Here is an 18,588-nt window from a genome sequence, read left to right as displayed (position 1 = left end):
GCATTCGATAGCTTGGAATGGGAGTACCTGTACAAAGTCATGCAACGATTCGGCATTGGCGACGGCTACATCCGTTGGACGAGAGTGCTGTACACATCAGCAGTTGCGAGAGTGCGGGCGGGCTCCCTCATATCGCACCAATACCCAGTGGGCCGGGGCACTCGACAAGGTTGCTCCCTGTCCCCCCTGCTGTTTGCCCTGGCAATAGAACCCTTAGCAGCTGAAACCAGGACGGGAAATCATTATAGAGGCATAGTAAGCAGGAGGGGCCCACAGTTTATCTCGCTGTACGCAGATGACCTCCTGCTATTCCTCGAAAACGCGGAGGAGGCGTTGGAGGGTGCAGAGAGACTTCTCTTTCAGGACTGAAAGTTAACTGGTCCAAGACTTGCCTGTTCCCTCTGAGACAGGGAGTAGCACGTCCCGACAACCGCCCATCGCTCAAGTGGGAACCCACCTGCCTAAAATATCTCGGAGTGCACGTGTACCACACGGCGGCGGATATGTTGGAGGGTAACGTGGGCCGTTGTATCCGAGCACTGAAGGGAAGCATGTCCTTCTGGGCCACCCTACCACTGTCGGTGACTGGTCGCATTTCTGTATTAAAAATTACTGTGTTACCGCGCCTCCTCTACTACTACCGTACGCTCCCAGTGTGGATACCCGGATCCATCTTCAAGCAATTGAAATCGCAATTGACATAGTTTATCTGGGGTACAGCAGGCGCAGAATAGCGCTAGCTACACTTACGCGCCCGAAGGACGAGGGGGGACTGGCGGTCCCTGACTTCGAGCTTTACTATTTAGCTGCACAATTGCAGATTTTTATGCAGGAGGTAGCGAGGGTGTTCCGAGTCCCGGAACAAGAGAGGGACGTAGGCACCCCACGCCATATCTTGGCTTATATCACACTGCAGCAAAAGCTCTCCCTCAGAGACTTGTCCCTGGAAGAGCAAACGTTCAGGCTTTGCTGGAACCGCTCACAGCGTCGAGCGGGCGTGAGTCATCCGTACGCGCCTGAGATACCGCTGGGAATGGTGACGGCGCTCCCCCACGGCAGAGACTGGTCGCAGTCACAGATCTGGGAGGACGCGGAGTTACAAATGATTGGGGACCTGTACGAAGATGGGGTGCTACTACCGTATCAGGCTTTACAAAACCGTTTCGACCTGCCGAGGGGGGGATACTTGCTGCACGCCGCGGTGACCAGGGCCATGCAGGCACTCTGGCGGGAAGGGCTCTTGGAACCCACGACATCCATGGCCTGCCAATATACCATGATGGCAGCAGGCACCTATAAAGCGGTGACATGCCTCTACTCTAGGATGCTCCGGGAGACTTTACAGCCGCTGACGACATTGAAAGCTAAATGGGAATCGGACCTCGACACGGAGATCCCCGACACGACTTGGACACAAATAGTGAGGCGAGCACGAAAGAGCACAAGAAATGCACGCTTCCAGCTAATAGACTTTTATGTTCTCCATAGAGCTTATTTAACACCTGGTAAAATTGGGAAATATTTCGGGGTGACTGATGCGAAATGCCCTAGATGCACTGCGGGGCGAGTGGAACTGGGCCACATGCTATGGGATTGTCCTCACCTGCGAGAATACTGGCAGGAGATTGGCGAGACGCTTAACGAAGTAACGGACAGAGGGTTACATTATGATAAGCCCATGAGTATATTGCACTGGTTCCCTCACACGCCGAAAAATAAGATCACAAGTAAATTTATAGATAAGGGCCTTCTCTTGGCCAAACGAGAAATAACGAGAAACTGGAAATCGAGAACGGGCCCTATATACAGGCGATGGGTTAATGAGTTCCTGAAATGGGCAGCCTGTGAGAGCACGCTCCGATATCAACAAGTTCGCCGCAAAGTAGATGACAAAGCGCTAGAGGCAGCAGCGGCATGGGAAACGCTTGTGCAAGCCTTACGTGACAGCACATCCCTAGACAGAGAGGGCACTCCCAACTTAGATACTACAGCCCCCGACAACACACAGGATACATCTATCACTTAGACATTTCTTGACTCCTGACTACATTCATGAACGCAGGCTAACCGCGAGCTCAGGCGTAGGTGGAGGGACTAATAGGGGGATGGGAGGGGAGTTGGAATGTTAATTTGATGTGGGGGGGGTTTGAGAGGGGAGAAAAGTAAATGCGGACAAGGGAATTCCCTACGAAACGGCTGCAACTGTCACTGCACCACTAAGATTAGAGTTACGTTGCATGACGCCGCCCGACCTCCGGGTTGTGGGCTTGAAGGCCGTGTACAACAGTCAACGAATGCTGAGGGGCGCTGAGAGCAGGAAAACGATACCTAAATACATGTACCCTGTATATCATAAGTCTGCAATAAAAACTGTTTTAAAAAAAAAAACAATGTTGTTGTTAAAAAAAAAAAAATTAAGTATCTTTTTAGATTTCCCAGCTATCCAGATTCTGCAGATTTTTTTCACAATAAGCGGAAAAAGGGTGGCATCGGTCTTCCACAATTAATATCTTCACTACAGATTTGGACTGCTGCGAATTACAGACCGAGTAGACTGCAATGTAAAACTATTAACAAAGACCATTAAAAAGCCAGACAAGTGGAAGGGTGGCTTGGGGAAGGCAGGAAACCGTGGCAACACGCCTGGGCCCATTCCTACTCTTAGCAGTAGTGGGGCCCAACGTTGAGTCAGCTGCACTGGGCGCTCACTAACTGAACTCGACTCCCCAACACTTTAGAGCGCGTTCTAACATCAAAGTGCTAGCTAACAACTCACAGTGTGGCAAGACAAAGTGTAAATTCTGCGCACCTCACCCTTCCTGTCCATCTAGCTCTCTCACACCTTTCACTATTGATGGATCCAGGGCCAGGCAGGGGCAGTTGACCGACGGGCCCCCGGCCAACGGTATACATTTTAAAAGAAACGTGAGATAAAGGCTTGTGTTGATTTGTTTGTACAGCACACAATGCATGACTTATTTGCTTCTAAGCATTCTTGAGAGAGGCATGTTTTTTTACTCCAAACTAAAGTGAACTCCATTTTAGTTATCTGCATGCTCAGAAGAGGCGGACAGATGTACTACCTATTAACTTTGACGTGTTGCGTATCACTTGCATTGTAGGTGGTAGCGACGAAGATCAGACTGTGACAACTGCTCACTGACTGGGCTCCAAGTGCCTATTCCAACTGTTTAGCGAACCAACATGCCCGCACGCCTACATGCAGCGCATTTTAAAAATGCCGAGAAAAACAAGCATTTAAAACGCACTAGTTTTCACATTAAAGACAACCATGGTGTTATTTGGCTATGCTGTGAAAAATGCAGACCTAACACAGACTATGAAAGTGCGTGCCCTTTCAATTTTAAAAGAGGTATTACAAACAAGGATCAGCAACATTTGCTCCTTTTAATTTAGCAGATACTTCAGCTGCAGTAAATGAACATGGAAAGCAATGCGTTGTGTTGCCTACCAGGGGGCTTCTCCGAGGGGCTGTAGGTCCTGTAGAAACTTAGAGCCACTGCTTTCACCAGGACTGTGGCCATAGGGGCATCCAGCAGTGCGCTAGACATGAGTCGGGGCACAGGTGTGCACAAGAGTCTATGTTATGCCTTAGGGGCACCCTTGTAGAGCGTGCAGATTAACTGGGAATAGAGAGCAGAAGTGGAGGATTCCACCGCTCCCAGGGCTACACTCCTAGGCTGGAGGCTTTGCAGTCTGACATCACCTAGGCAATTTACGACTTAATGGTCTGCTTCACCAGAGCACTGACTCCGCCCTAGTTCACTGTTATCCATTAATAACAAGGGGGAAAGAATGGGTTAACCATCTACATATGCTGCCGCTGCTGGAGTAAACAGAGGAAGGTTGCGGGGGAGTGTGGGGTGGGGTTGCGGAGGAATTCGCAGTGCGAGGTCTCTCTGCCGTGAAGCCACAAACAAACAGGCAGACAGAAGGGAATATCAGTGCATCCGTGAAGCCCTGCTGATGAGCAGAAGGGAAAGGAAAAGAGAGTGGTCAGGAACAAACATATATAAAAAACAAAGCAATGCCCCAGTAACTGGGGTAGTCGGCTGGGAGGGTCCAAAACGGCAAAAGGCAGGACTAATTTACCATATCCACCAAGGAATAGCAGGCACTTAAGAAGGGCACTAACAGAAGCCAATGGGAAAAATGGGAGGTTCTTCAACCACATATAGCAGCTACAGCATGCCTCGCCGAGCAGCGCATGCGCGCTGCGCTAGACTCGACCTAAAAAACGACAATAAAAAAGTACCATACACTGATTATCGCATGAGAGCTGCCTCAAGCAAGACCTAAAAGCCCACACAATACGTTTCATTCAGGGCATTCAGGATCCAGCGGAGGGGAATAGTTTGATCATTGTAATCAAGGTTGTAGTCTAGTGTTTTAGATGAATATCTAGAGGGTGGAGTTCAGTACTTCTGTAACAATTCAAATTTCTCAGCAAGCCCTTGAGCTGCTGCTTATATACGACAAATGAGGACCTGCATCTTCCAGATAACAAGCACTGGCAAAGCCAATAGATCCGATTTTAATGTGTGTTACCACATTAAAGCAAGGCAAATAAGCAGGAGCAGATAGGTCTACAGATGTAAAGTAGTCTCTCTCCTGCACTCAAGAGGAGGTGGAAGGCTGCAATCAAACAGTCAACAGTATATGGTGAAATATGATTACTCAAAAGATCTCAGTAAAAAATAGATACATTGGCAAGTAAACGATTGAAAAAGAATGGTTGAAGTAAGCCGATGGATGGAAGGGGGCTACTGCAAAGCCTACTATGTATATTGAAATCAATGAGTCTGTTTGATAGCTGTGCTGACAAAATCCAGAATTATAAAGAAAGCACTGTAGCAGCTAAGTTAATGGGCGGGAGGGAATTTTATCAAATGTGTACCATTTACAGCTGTGTGGGTCAGTGCAATGTATTAGCACTGGAATGCAGTAATTTCGAAAGTAGTTATCTTCAAAAATGTCAGATGTTTTCTAAACACTTGAAAAAACATCACCACTGTGGTTGTTTTACTAATCTCCAGGTTTAGTTTCTTACCGCTTTCATTATGTTAGGAAAATGTTTTGCTGAGGAGTGGAACGTGGGATTTTTTTTATGTCTCCCAGTGCATTTCACACTAACAAGCGAGGGTACGACGTTAATTCTTGGTGATTAACAAAACAGACCACGTATTTGTTTCATAATAGAATCACTGGCTATTACCAAGAGGGCACATGGTTCGACTTTAGTCTAGTCACTAACGATCTCTATAATCGGATGTGTTTAGTTGTATTATGGTTCAAAAGAAATAGTATAATATTTTTGATGCTAATACTTTAAATATCTTCTATTTAAAACTTGGGGTTCTGAACTGTTTTTCAGAATATACATTTCTCCTGCAGAAGCGCTTGTTACAGCAAACTTCTTTGGGAGACACGATTATCACATAAATATGAATTCCTAAACTAAGCCTTTAGAAGACAACTGTATACTTCTTTCCTTTATGCATTATGTATATAGTATGTAAGAAATGTGTCCTTACTTGCTCCTTTTAATGGATATAAAAGTGCTACTTAGTCTTTTTACCTTTCGCTTTGTTAATGTTAAATGTCAATAAATTCTTTATTAAGAAAAGTGAGGAAGTGACAGCAAGATTGTAAAACAGACAAAACGTATTATATTATTACAGCAGGGACACTGGAATTATGTGGCAGGTGAGCACCATATAATGTGACAGGGCTGACTAAATTATGTGGCGACTAAAGACAAAATATGCGGCATAATGTGTCACATTTTGTGACAGTATTACTTCATTATTTTGTCATTTTTTACACATGTTAACTCTGTCTGGTCAAAGGTTTCACCTCATTATTACCAGCTTACCACCAAAAGGCAATAACCAACAGAAAAGTGACCGGTCAACCTTTGGGAAGGGCCTTACACTGCGCGCAACATGTATTGATGCATTTTATTTAACTTTTGATCTGTTTGAGATAGAAACAATATTTTTGTTAACTTCTGCAGATGATGCAGCAAATGGGAGATTATGTGCTAGATGTGGCAAATCCATAATTATTCAGAAAACGTTACGACTGCAAAATCAGATTATTCCTCTGGCCCTGCATATTAGAAAAACTGTGACTGTACAACAATTAGCAGTATTCACGGATTTAACTAAAACACAAGAGCAAACAAAAACACACTTATTCATATTGTGCTACCCATGTACCCACAAAACATTTAAACAAGCATTTACAATGCAATGGTCTCGGCATTGATAAAGTTAGAGCTATTGGCATTGCTCATGACATTATTTTTACTTATGGTTTTGTTTTTAAAACATATAAATAAATGGCATTGTCATTTACAATGCCAATAGTTCAATGTAATGTAAAAAGGGCCAATATCAAGAACATCATTGAACAAGTAAAAACATTCTTATATGAGCAACTGATGCACAAGTGCATAGTGGTTGGAGTCTTTAACACCCGAGACATGGGCCAGTGTTAGGCTACCCAGGGCGACCATCAACAAACCTTATTACAAGCTTGCCTCAAAGAATTTGACCTGGGATAATCCAATTTAGAAAGGACCAAAGGGTGCAAATCAATTCACAATTTCAAAGACATATCAACTCTACACTATATCTTTTTAAGTAAAGACCTGCTAAAAAGACGAATAACCTGTAAGGTCCAGCAAACAAGTGAGTGACCACCTCCCCATTTCCATAGATATCAACATAGGAGCAATGACGCACAAGAATTACAAATTACAAATTAGCAGGCTGCTCTCTTGATTTAAACGTGGGCCAGTTAACAAAAAGAATCAAATGGAGTCAAGCCAGCATGGATAAGTGCTCTTGTCAGAAAATGTCCCCGGATTCCCGCCGCGGCCGCACCGGAAGTCAGGAAAGGTCGCCGGGGGCGGGGCCGCGTCCGGACCGGAAGAGGAGGCAGGCGGAGTCAATGCGTCTCGCGGCCCGGGGCTCCTGTGAGCGGTGGAGAGCCCCGGGGCCGCCAGCAGGAGGTTGCGCGCCGCGTGTTGAGAGCAGAGTCCCCTGAGATTGGCCAGGTAAGTTCCAAAGGGCTGGGGGGGCTTGGTGCACTCGTGTGTGTGTGTGTGTGTGTGTGTGTATGCTCGTGTGTGTATGTATGTGTGCGACGGTGACGGTGGCGGCGGGGGCGCCTCGGTGCACTTGTGTGTGTGTGCGCGCGTGTGTGTATGTGTGTGGGGGGGTGTGTCTCTGTATGTATGTGCGTGCGTGTGCCCTTGTGCGCATGTCTGTGTGTATGCGCATGCGTGTATGGTGTTTTGAGCTTCCCAGGAGACAGCGCCTGGCCACAGCGCGCGTTCGCGTGCGCGTGGCAGTTTCAAATCGCCTCCAAGGCGATGCGCGTGGCCAGGATTGTCTCCTGGGAAGCAGACACGGCCACAATAGGTTCTCGGCGAGAACGCGTTTCCGCGCGCTTAGCCGAGACCTAAAAACTATACAAAAACAAATCTTCATGCTCCACAAGCACACCCTTGTTTACTGTTAACACAAAGCCTAATTTGGTGGCCTCAAAATGTTCTTTTTTTCTTCGTCATTACAGTTTTGTGCGTCATATTTGAATATGCAAACTAAGAACTCCTTTTCGGTGTGTCGTATGAATGAATGCCTTTCACAGAAGAAGCACGGAGGGGTCCTTGTATAACCTCGGTCACTTACAAAGCGTTAGGCTCCTATTCCAATGAGGTTCATTTTGAATAATATTTTCGGTGTGGACATGAGCTCAGGTTTCATTTACCTTCAAGTTAACAATCTAATATTATTAACTCCCTCTGTGTTCAGTCAAACAATTAGATACAAGCAGTCTAATGGAATATCATGCGGAGGTTTTCAAAATACCGGACTACTCTGTCCTATAAAGTGCAACTAAATAACACAGACATCAGAATCATTGGACAGTGTTAAAAGCTGAATCTCTGTGGAGTAAATTGTATCTGCTTTCTAATGTCCACATAACACCCCACTATCTAGCCATTTTTTCAACTTCCTTTCATTCTTTATTCTGCATTTAATTGCTGTGTTGTAAAAATGAAAAAAATACTGGTTACACTTATTTTACCAGCTCATTTGCCGATAACTGATTGCAAGAGATGGGCATTCGACAGTGATATATCGGGGCGTAGACTTGATTTTTATCATCATATTTTGAACCAGCACAAGGAAATGAAAGTCAGAAAAAGGAGAACAAAGGAGGAAGAGAAACACAATCACAATAACATAGGGCAAAAGAAGGGATAAAAGAACTTATAAAAATTAAATGAAGAAACAAGAAGTGTAGAGTAGTGAAAGGATGAAGTAGAATCGAGAACAGGGGCCTACATATATGCAATACCTTTTATTTGGCAGTGTCGGTGGAAGACGACTAAGAAAAACGCTGGGACCCTGCACAGATTTTTACTCAAATTCAGCCTGTAGAACACATCTTTGCTACCTTTAATAGTGTCTATACTAATTCAACACTGGCCGCCCACCACCAAATTCTACCTCCTTTAAAGCATCCCTCATCTTTACAAGTTTGGTTACCACAAATCCACAGACGTTAGTAGTGCTGAATGCCACTGTTTTAGTTTGAAACGCTGTATGGCAGAGGCTAGAAAGACAGCGTTCACAATATAACACTAGCACCATTAATGAGAACTTTACACAGAAACTCACCTGCACGATGGGATCTGTGCAACTGTGAGCATTGGAAAAGAGGAATGGCCCTCAACTGTGTCACAAACATCCTTCTTCAGTTTTTGTTTTAACTTCACTTTTCCCTTCTTCAGGGATCCTTTTTTGGCACCTTTATCACACTCCACGTCTTCTTCGTCCTTCCTAATCTCATCTTCCTCAACCTCAACTACCTCCGCTTTTACTTGTGCCGTTAATTCTGCCATTGTCTCTACGGTAATATGTTCTTCTTCTTCATTAGTCACTTCCTTCTTTATAGTCCCTGGTGGAGAGTGTGCATCACAGTATGCAGTCTTGCGCACAGTGAATGTCGTACCATTGATGCCAGTTTCCCTCATAGGCTCAATCTTCATAAAAAGCCCAGCGCGCTGGGCACAAGTCACATGGAATGCTGTATAACAATTCACCTTGTGGCACTGGATAGAAGCACCCATGCCTTTTTGCTTGCAGATATAGCATGTCAGCTTCCATCGGGCAGGTGGAATGTTATCAACGCCCTCAACGGGCTCTAGGAACACAGTGTTGGCAAAACAGATCTCAGGGATCCAGATGGCACATACCACATGTGCCCAGTGGCCATCACTAGTCTGTTTGAATGCCCCACCTTTGTTAGGGCATAGGATGCAGTCAACAGGGCGGGAGGGGGACTGCAAACAGCACCGGCACAGCCATTGTCCCTCTGGTATGTAGGGCACACCATAGCACTCCTGATGCACAGCCAGATTGCAAATATCACAAAAGAGGATGACATTGCTGTTGTGACATTCATCGTCCAGACACACACAACAGCAAGCATCTTCATCGATTGGAGACTGCTGGTTACCACTGTTGCGGCTTACCAAAAATGACTCCTTTTCTAGCCTGTCCAAAAGCATCTCAAAGAGATCAGGGGAGACTGTGCTGTAACCTTCATCATGCCTTTTCTCATTTATCATCTCCAACCAAGCTAGGTCTTCCTCATCCATGTCATACTCCACTTCTGCCTCTATCTCTTCAGTTGGCCTCTCAATATAACGATAATATGCTGCCGGAAGTGGAGGCGCTTCAGAGGGACAGGTTGGGTCGATTACACGGAAACTAGGCTGAGGTAACTGAAAGGAGGTCCCAGGAACATGCTTAGAACAGGTCTCCTTCTTTTTACCCTTGGAAGGTGTTTTTTTAGACTTAGAAGGGAAAAGTGGCTGCTCACTGTTTTCCTTGTTGCTGTTACATTCTGTGATATCTTGGGCCATCAACTCATCTTCAGTTATGATCTTCAGAGGATCGTAAATGCTAATACGATGCAAGCGTCCATCAATATCAACCTCCACAATCCTTTGCGCCTGGGCGTACGTCAAGGTTTCCCGTGTAGGTGAGCATTTTAGACTGTAAGGGGAGGGCGATCGCCTCCCCTCCGGGTTGAGTTTGGACTTTTTCCTGGGTTTCCTCATGGCTCCAAATGCAAGAGCCTGCAAAACATAGCACGAAAATACGGGTTAAATGGGTAAAAATATGTTACAAAAAGAAGAAAGATACATTGTTTAGAACTATGGTATATGTTAAACTTTCAAAACATTTATAAAAATGAAAGCACATGCATATGCCAAAGAAGAAAAAGTTACTCTCCTGTAATACCATTTCTCCACTATGGCTTTCTTCATTAAATTTCTACGCACTGAATTTCTCCACCTGGGTGCCAAAACCTGGAACACTTTGAAAGAGACACCCTCTAATTACAAACTAACAACGCCTACCTGAAAGAAACAGTTCCTTTATGTTTTATTGTTCAAGTCATATTTTATCTCAATATCCAAGAACAGCCACTTGAAAATAAAAAATGTTTTAAAGCTTATAAGCATATGCAGCAGTTTTGCAACCAAAGCTATATTGGTTTTCCCTTTTTTAAAGACAAAAAATTAAGGAAATTGCTTTTATAGATATGCGGACCTACACTGAAATAAAAAGGTACTTTCACTTTAAGGCAGCCTCTCTCAGTTCATGTTGACTGTCCACTGGAGGATGTAAAACTAAAAGAAAGCTTAAGGAACTTTAGCAACTGTCTTCGAGACAAATTGAGGAAGAATCTAGCTCTGGTTGAACTAAGGTTCACTCAGCTTCTTTTCAAATTATTTCAATAGAAACATTCTGAAACCCAAGCAAGGAAGCTTCATATTCCTACACTTACAACATGCAACAGGGTCCAGCCCCAACCTATGTCGTAAGGACTTATTTAGTGACTTATAAGGCAAATAAAGACCGCTCGCTCAATCAACAAATTATCAAGTGCTGCGGGCCTGGTCTAGACATAATCACTGTTCAATAATTCTTCCTTTGATGTGTCAGTGTCTTTGGCATTCAAAGGTCAAGATTACTTTTGCACTGTAAATGAGTTAACTATGTCCTATGAGGTGGGTGGTGGACAGATTTTAAAAAGTAGCTAAGAGGCATACATTTATGAAAGCAAACAAAACATGACTGTAGACAAAGATGTCTTAATTCATATGTGATAACAAATTACGTACTCATAATCACCGAGTTTGCATGCTAGTAACTACACTGACGAATATACAAGCCACCAGGAATAGAACGTAACATTAGTACAGCCTCAGATCAGTGATACATCTAAGCTTGCTAAGTAGGTGATCAAGTTGAAAAGGTTAACTTTTAAATCCATATTGGGAAGATTACCCACACCAGAAGAACAGGTTGGGTTTTTTAAAGCCTCTAACCTAGCCATGGCTAAGCAGATATAGAAAGTGTTTTTAATAAGCTATGCTACTAGGTTCAAATGTCCCAAATAAAAACACCTGTTGCCAGATTTAAGGAATTAAGGAAAAAAATCTATATGATCCCGTACTGAATTGATTAAAAATCTATGTGGAAATTAAATTCCAAAAGTTCTGTACTTTAAAACTTGATGTTACTGAGGAAAGAAAGTAAGGCTGTTGTCTTTAATAGACTGCAGAACTCAGTTCTGCATGCAAGTGAAGGAACCAAAGCTTGAACATGTAAGAGTAGAAAGAACAATTACATTATGGAGAGAAAACTGCTTTATTGTCCGGAGAGAAGATCCAGATTGCATCACAAGTTCTCCCATGGCACTTAGACAACTGAAAGAGGTATAAAAAACATTCCTCAAACTTATACACTGGGTAGACGAGTCACTGATGCAAACAATAATTGGCTGTAGTTGAAAAAAGGAATGAAATGATTCATCAATGTTGGAATCCATCTTCAAGCTAATCAGTTTGTTTTTTCCACATTACTGATTTTCAAGGAGAAATTGTGCGAGCTACGTTTCTGCAACACATACAATGTATGACTTGGAAAACAGCTGAGCCTTGTGTGATGTACTGTGCCCTAGAAGCAGACTTGGGGGTGAAATACAACAGGAAAATACAATTAACATTTTGGAAGAAATTAGCTGCTGGATGAAGTATGTGACAAAAAGAGGGTAATAGGGATATTGAGCATCTTAAGTTAACGTGGTAAAACAAACAGGACATTACTGGGGAAAGTGCCAGCAGTCAATTTGTCTGCTTAAAGGTCCTACTTCTGCCTTCATGCAATAAGAATCTCCTAATCTGCTTCCAAGGACCCAGTACAAATGACCATCAGTCCCTACAGATCTAAGAAGTTCTACTGCACATTCTTGCATCAAGCAATTGCACTATGCTTAGTCTCACTAGTACGTCCAGTAGTGTTGTGAGAAAACAGAAAAACAAAAGTTGAGCCCCAAAAGTTACTTCTATAGCCTTCTGAAAAAAACAACCGTGCTCTCTTACCTCTTTACAACAGCCAGTTTTTAGGTCTCGACTATTATATCCCGCATATAATCTTCACAAAAGTTATTTACAAAAGCTATTGCCATTACAAATTACAATAACTTTTAAGTATTAATGATTAAAAAAATGTAAAGCCATTGTTATTTGTAATATCAATACATCTAAGTCACGTAAATACAACACATATTGCATTACAAATGCTATAGGTGTCACATTTGGGAAAGTTAAAACTATTGGCATTGTAAATGACAAAGCTATTAATTTCGCTATTTTCAAAACCAACACATAAATAAAAAAATTGTCATTTACAATACCAATAGCTCAAACTTTCCTAATGCGAGACCTATTGCATTGCAAATGCTTGTTATGAGAAAGCTGCCAAATGCAATGAAGTTCAAAACCTTGAGCATGGTGCTTGAATTACGTCTATACTTCTCTACCAGAGAATTTTTAATTTCCAATGTCCTTTATGTAGTGAGTGGACTTCCATCAGAACCGCTACTGAAGGTGAAAAAAGTTTTTTTTATGGTGGGGAACCTTGCAATTGTGAATTGGAGGACTTTTAGGTATCACTTACTGCGTGGAAAATCTGCACAGGCAGCTAAAGTGAGTACAATCCTTTGTAACTTGTAACTTTGTTCATCCCAAATGGCCCTGTTATCCGTTCCCAGGTTCAAGAGGAAAAAACATGGGGGCCTGAGGTTTTCTCTTCTGGCTCCATCCCTCTGGAACTCCCTTCCACTTTCTCTCAGACTTGCACCCTCATATTCTGGTTTCAGATCACTCCTCAAAACCTTCCTCTTCACCACCTCATACCTTTAGATTCCGCCTCACATTCTTCTCACCACTCTCCAGCACAGCGCCAAGAAACTTAATGGTGTTAGCCGCGCTTTACAAATTAATTTAACATAACATAACATAACATTTGTTGGACCATGTTTGCAGCCCAAATAAATACTACGGACATTGAAGGTTACCTCCAGTCTCCCGAAGCTTTTGGTCTATTATCTCTATGAATGGCTGACCTAATTGCCTTCTTTTAATCATATCATGAATGTGGTAATGAGACAACTGTAGCACAATTTAATGCAGCACATTAGGACGTACACAACACAAGAGGTTATCATAATTGCATTTGTAACACTATTACACACAATTGTGAAATCCGTGTTCCCATATTATTACAAATGATTGACCTCACAGAGAGACCGTAATCTGTTCTTCAGGGCTGCAAAATAGTTGGATTTTCTGGACAGCTAGCATCAATAAAACATTGAAGAAATGTATTAATAATTTATTGTGAATTGAATTTAGTCATTTGTTATTGTGAAAACAAACCCGGTTACAGGCTAGAGCACATATATTGAGCAACAATGCTCTGGGCCAAACTCTAGGAAAACGTCAGGACACAACATCTAAACCATACATATTCTGATGGGTTATGTGGCCGCAGGAGCACTATTACGTAGCACTTACTGCTTTCAAATCCTTCAATAGGCTTAGGACGTCAGGCAGCTAGAGTGAGTACAATTCTTTGTAACTTTGCTGATCCATGTTTGCATCTCAAAAACACATTAGGGCCACTGAAGGGTACCTTCAGGGTCTCCAACAGCTTTCGGTCTATTGTCTTTATTAATGCCTCAATAGCTTACTTTTCAATCATATCATGGATTGTGGTACTGAGACAACTGTACCACAATCTAATGTATAAAATTATGATTTCCACAACACGAGGTTATCTTAATAGGTTACGAAACACTAATAAACACCATTGTGCAATCTATGTTCCCATATGATTACAAATGATTGACCTCACAGAGAGACTATAATCAGTTGAGAGCGGCAAACTAGTTGGGTTTGCAGGATAGACAGCATCAATAATAGTTTTATATATAATTAATCGAAAATGGAATTGTTTATTATTTTCTTATTGCGAAAACAAATAAGGTTTCAAGCTAGTGTACTTCTAAACTACCATGCTCTGGGCCAAACTACAGAAAAAACCTAACCACATGCATTCTGATGGCTTTCAATGCCATGGGTATGCTGTAGGCTTCTGCTGGATCAGCCTAAACTCGCATATTCATGAACCTAAAGGCTTTTACTTGTTGGGAGTACCTGAACTATAGTAAATGTTGATTATACCATAAGTAAGTTACAGTGAAGTCGATAAAGTTAATGTGGAAGGTCACAATTTAGATTGTGCTTCAAAGTGTTAACCTCACACCAAATAAGTCAGACTTGTGTCCCAAAAGGTCTTCTAAAATCACATGCTTCCCATGCTAACCCTGTTATGACCCGCCCATAAAATGAGTTAACCTATCACCTTCCATAGCTCTAAATTGTTCCTAAAGAACGTTCCAGATCATCACTGTCTCTTTAAACCAGGCTCCTCCCTTACTCTGAGTAGACAGGAACAGCAGCCAACCAATTAGCTTCGTTGCCTTAAAGGAATTCCGCCCACTCTCAGTGATGCACAGGCATGATAGACAATTACAACATTCAGCCCCCATCTGGGTGACAGGCGGCCAAGAAACCCTATTGCATCCAGGAAGAAGGTTGTCTCCGCCGCTTTAAAATCCACCAATCACCATTCAGAAACAGGGAGAAAGGGCGGGGCTATTTATTTCAGAAAAGAAACCAAGATGGCGACAGATTTTAAACCTGATAATAAATACCTGTGCTTTGCGTAGGGGTAATTTGACACTCACCTGGGGCTTGCAACCGGGGGTCGTGCTTTCGCCTCCCGGCCCAGGAGGGGCATCAGATTCCGCCCCACCCGCCACATCCCCTAGGTCCCGGCGCCCCGCCAGCGTTAGTCCGGCTTCTTCCGTGGAGACTGCTGGTCACACTGGCATTTCCTACCCAGGGGAGGGGCAAGCAGTGGGGGGGTGCTCCAGGGCAGACGATACGTGGTGACTGGAAAAGGTGTGAACTGGATTGGTGGGGGGGCAGGCGCCGCCGTCGCGCAGCACAGCCTCACGGGGGCGATACGGGCACCATGAGCGTCAAGGCCGCGCGAGAGAAGCAATACTGGAGGGGAAGGCGCGCGCGAGACGCACTGAAGCGCGCGCCAGGCGGGGGAGGGGGTCTCTTGGAGCCGGACTCAGTGTACTGCCCAGAGGCGGGACCGGCGCGCGCTTGTACGGCGGCCGGAGCCTACATGTTTCCCTTCCAAGCCAGAGAAAACCGGGAAGGAGGGGCCTACCGATACCGGCAACAGAATATTCAGACGGCTGTAGTTTCTTTCCCCAGAAGGAAACGATCCGAACACCACAGTCACCCGCCTTCCCCCGTTGCAGGTGTCGCAGAGAATACCAACCCCTTCAGCAAGGTTAAAGAAAACGCAGGCACTGTATTATTCGTGTCACGGAAAAAGGCTAGGATTCTTTAATTTTAACCATTCCGGTGTTGCAGAAAACAGTAACCTTCCTCATGTAATGTGAGGCTCACAAACAGTGCATTTTTTTGGTAATTTATCATAGAAAATTAGAATCCACCCCATATTATTCCCCGCTGCCTTGTAACTGATAAGAACATTATCGTGCCCTTGTAATAAAAACGCAGTCAGAAAAATACCAAGCCTGCTTTAATAGACAAAGATACTGCGCTTACACGTATGAGAGACACAGAAAATGCCCAGAAACCTTAAATATGCTCGTATATATTGAGACAATTTTTATGCCTCGCAGAAAATGGTTGTCCTTTAGGTGCCCTCGTAACTAAATTCCCAGTGTCAAAAATATGCCGGGCCAACTTGTCCCAAAAAATATTAAACCCCTGTAAACTTCACCTGGCACATTCAGCAATCCCAGAAAAGGTGCCAAAGAAAATATCAATTCACTTCAGCTGGTGCAAGAAGACCAACCTGATGAATATTTTACTTTGCAGCAGATATATAGATGATATTCTGATCTTCTTGAAAGAAGACAGAATTGAGTGTGAAAACTTTTGCAACTAGGTGAATACGCTCAGTCCCTACTTAAAGTTCACAAAGAACATCTTAGACCTTCTGATCACCATCACGGAGGGCAGATTGACAACCACTACATACAGAAACCCACAGACAGTCTGCTTTTATACAGAAGCCATCACCTGAAAGCGCTCAGGAACCACGTCCCATTTGGCCAATATCTGTGGCTCCACCGCAATTGCAGCACCACGCAAGACTTTGAGATACAAGCACAATTTCTGACCCCTAATCTGGTGGCACGTGACTATCCACTCCATGGTGTAAAAACAGCACACAAGAGGTCAAGAACCAACAACATGGCAGCCCTGCTAGAACCACATACCTGCATACACTAAGATGTGATAACAAGTGTCACCACATTCACACCTAATTCCAACGACGTACAAAAAAAATCAGAAAACATTGGACCATTGTATCAATCAAGTAGTACTTGTAAGCGTAGCTTATCACCCAAGAGGATATCCAGGCGCTTTCTGCGGGTCTCATTCGAAGAGACCGGTCTTGAGCTCCTTCCTGAAGTGGGTCAGTGAGGGTGCGGTGTGGAGGGGGAGGGAGTTCCATGCTTTGGTGGTGAGATGGGAGAAGGAGCATCCTCCAGTGTGGCATATGTGAGGGACCTGTGAGAGAGTGAGGTGTGCAGAGCAGAGGTACCTGAGAGGTAGGTGGGTGGGTCTTTGGAAGTACAGGCATTGGTTCATGTAGGCTGGTCCTTGGTCGTGGTGGGCCTTGTAGGCATGGGCCTGGAGCTTGAAAGGTCATCTCTTCTGGACTGGGAGCCAATGGAGGTCTTCCAGGTGCTGGGTGATGTAGATTCTCTTGGGTACTCTGAAATTTCCTAGACCCAGTTTTACCTACAAACGCACAAGCAATTTTAAAGACATGATTGTCCACACATGACTACGAAAACCCACAAGGTCTGCTCAACGCCCTCTTTGGGATCTTCCCCCAGTAAGGGGTCACTTTCCCTGTGGGTCATGTGCGGTCTGTCCCCTTACTGAAGTCCGTAAAGAAATCAGGCTTGATGCAACACAAACTTGGATCCAAAAGACACACAAACTGTAATTAAAAAATTGGGTATACATAATTACCTGGCCATGTGACAAAAAATAAATTGGGATGTCGACCAGACCCGTCCAGATGAGAATCATGGAACACTGCAGCAAAATCCGCTGCAAAAAACTGACCACTAAAATTAGCACATTTTATCGATCTAAATCAAACCCTGTGGACACTCGCTGGACCATACTAGAAGCAAACCAACACTTAATGAAAGGCACAGTGTTCAGAAGTTAGCAGAATTGGATATTCCACCCTTTGACCCATAAGGTCGGCTGCAATGAAGATATACCATGTAGTGAAATGGATGACTGACCCCCTGCTCCATCGTTCTCCACTTGATACGCCTTAACTGGCCACCTACAGACTGAGACATCTATTATACCTTATGTTCACTTTAATTTCATTGTGCAGCACACTATACTTATAATTTCCATTGGTTGTCCACCCATACAGACACCGTTATCAATGCCTTGATTCATAGAATAACCGGAATCATTGGTACACAATGATTTGTTTGTTTTCACTTGATGCATTGATGTATACTGATCCATCCAGGAAAGGGATATTCCGCCCCTTCATTCTTGTCTTGTTTGCTCAACAAGTTCCCCATATGACCCCCGATTTGAGACCACTGCAACTTCGGCCAACCCCTACCTTTGTCTCCTTTAATATGGCGCTCACAACCAATGTTGCCTCTAATTTGTTTCCTCTGTGTGCAGCACTGTAAGGTCTTTGTGCGCTGCAGCAAAGGCTATGTGCGCCAGGAGCCAGGCCGAGCGTCTAAAGAAAGGGGCGCGGCCAACATTAAAGTGAAAATGCCTGTGGGGCGCTTTTACCCCAAGTGTAATAAAAATAAAGAAAGAAAGAAAACTTATGTAGCGCGGCCGCTGAGGTGAAAGTGGTCACGCTGTGAATTAAATAAATAAATAAGTGTGGCCGCCAAAGTGAAAGCGGCCTGAGTTGTAAATTAAATAAATGAATAAGCACAGCTGCTAAAGTGAAAGTGGACCACGCCGTAATTTAAAGAAATAAGGGCAGCCGCTGTAGTTAAAACGGA

At 43.8% G+C, this 18,588-nt stretch overlaps 1 protein-coding gene across 2 annotated transcripts in view; it reads right to left on the bottom strand.

The window, feature by feature from the left end:
* The window catches only part of BRPF3 (bromodomain and PHD finger containing 3), a 538,751-nt gene extending 523,058 nt beyond the window's left edge, over positions 1 to 15,693 (bottom strand). For both annotated transcript variants that reach the window (XM_078644347.1, XM_078644348.1), the window contains exons 1-2: positions 15,211 to 15,693; positions 8,718 to 10,183 (exon numbers count right to left, since the gene is read on the bottom strand). In XM_078644347.1, coding sequence (XP_078500473.1) covers positions 8,718 to 10,165 — 1,448 coding nt within the window. In that variant the 5' untranslated portion in view covers positions 10,166 to 10,183; positions 15,211 to 15,693. The remainder of the gene's footprint in view (positions 1 to 8,717; positions 10,184 to 15,210) is intronic.
* Positions 15,694 to 18,588: the final 2,895 nt, after the last annotated feature.

Source organism: Lissotriton helveticus, chromosome 5_1, assembly GCF_964261635.1.
Source record: "Lissotriton helveticus chromosome 5_1, aLisHel1.1, whole genome shotgun sequence".
NCBI classification, from domain to species: Eukaryota; Metazoa; Chordata; class Amphibia; order Caudata; family Salamandridae; genus Lissotriton; species Lissotriton helveticus.
This window is presented reverse-complemented; position numbering and strand designations above follow the sequence as displayed.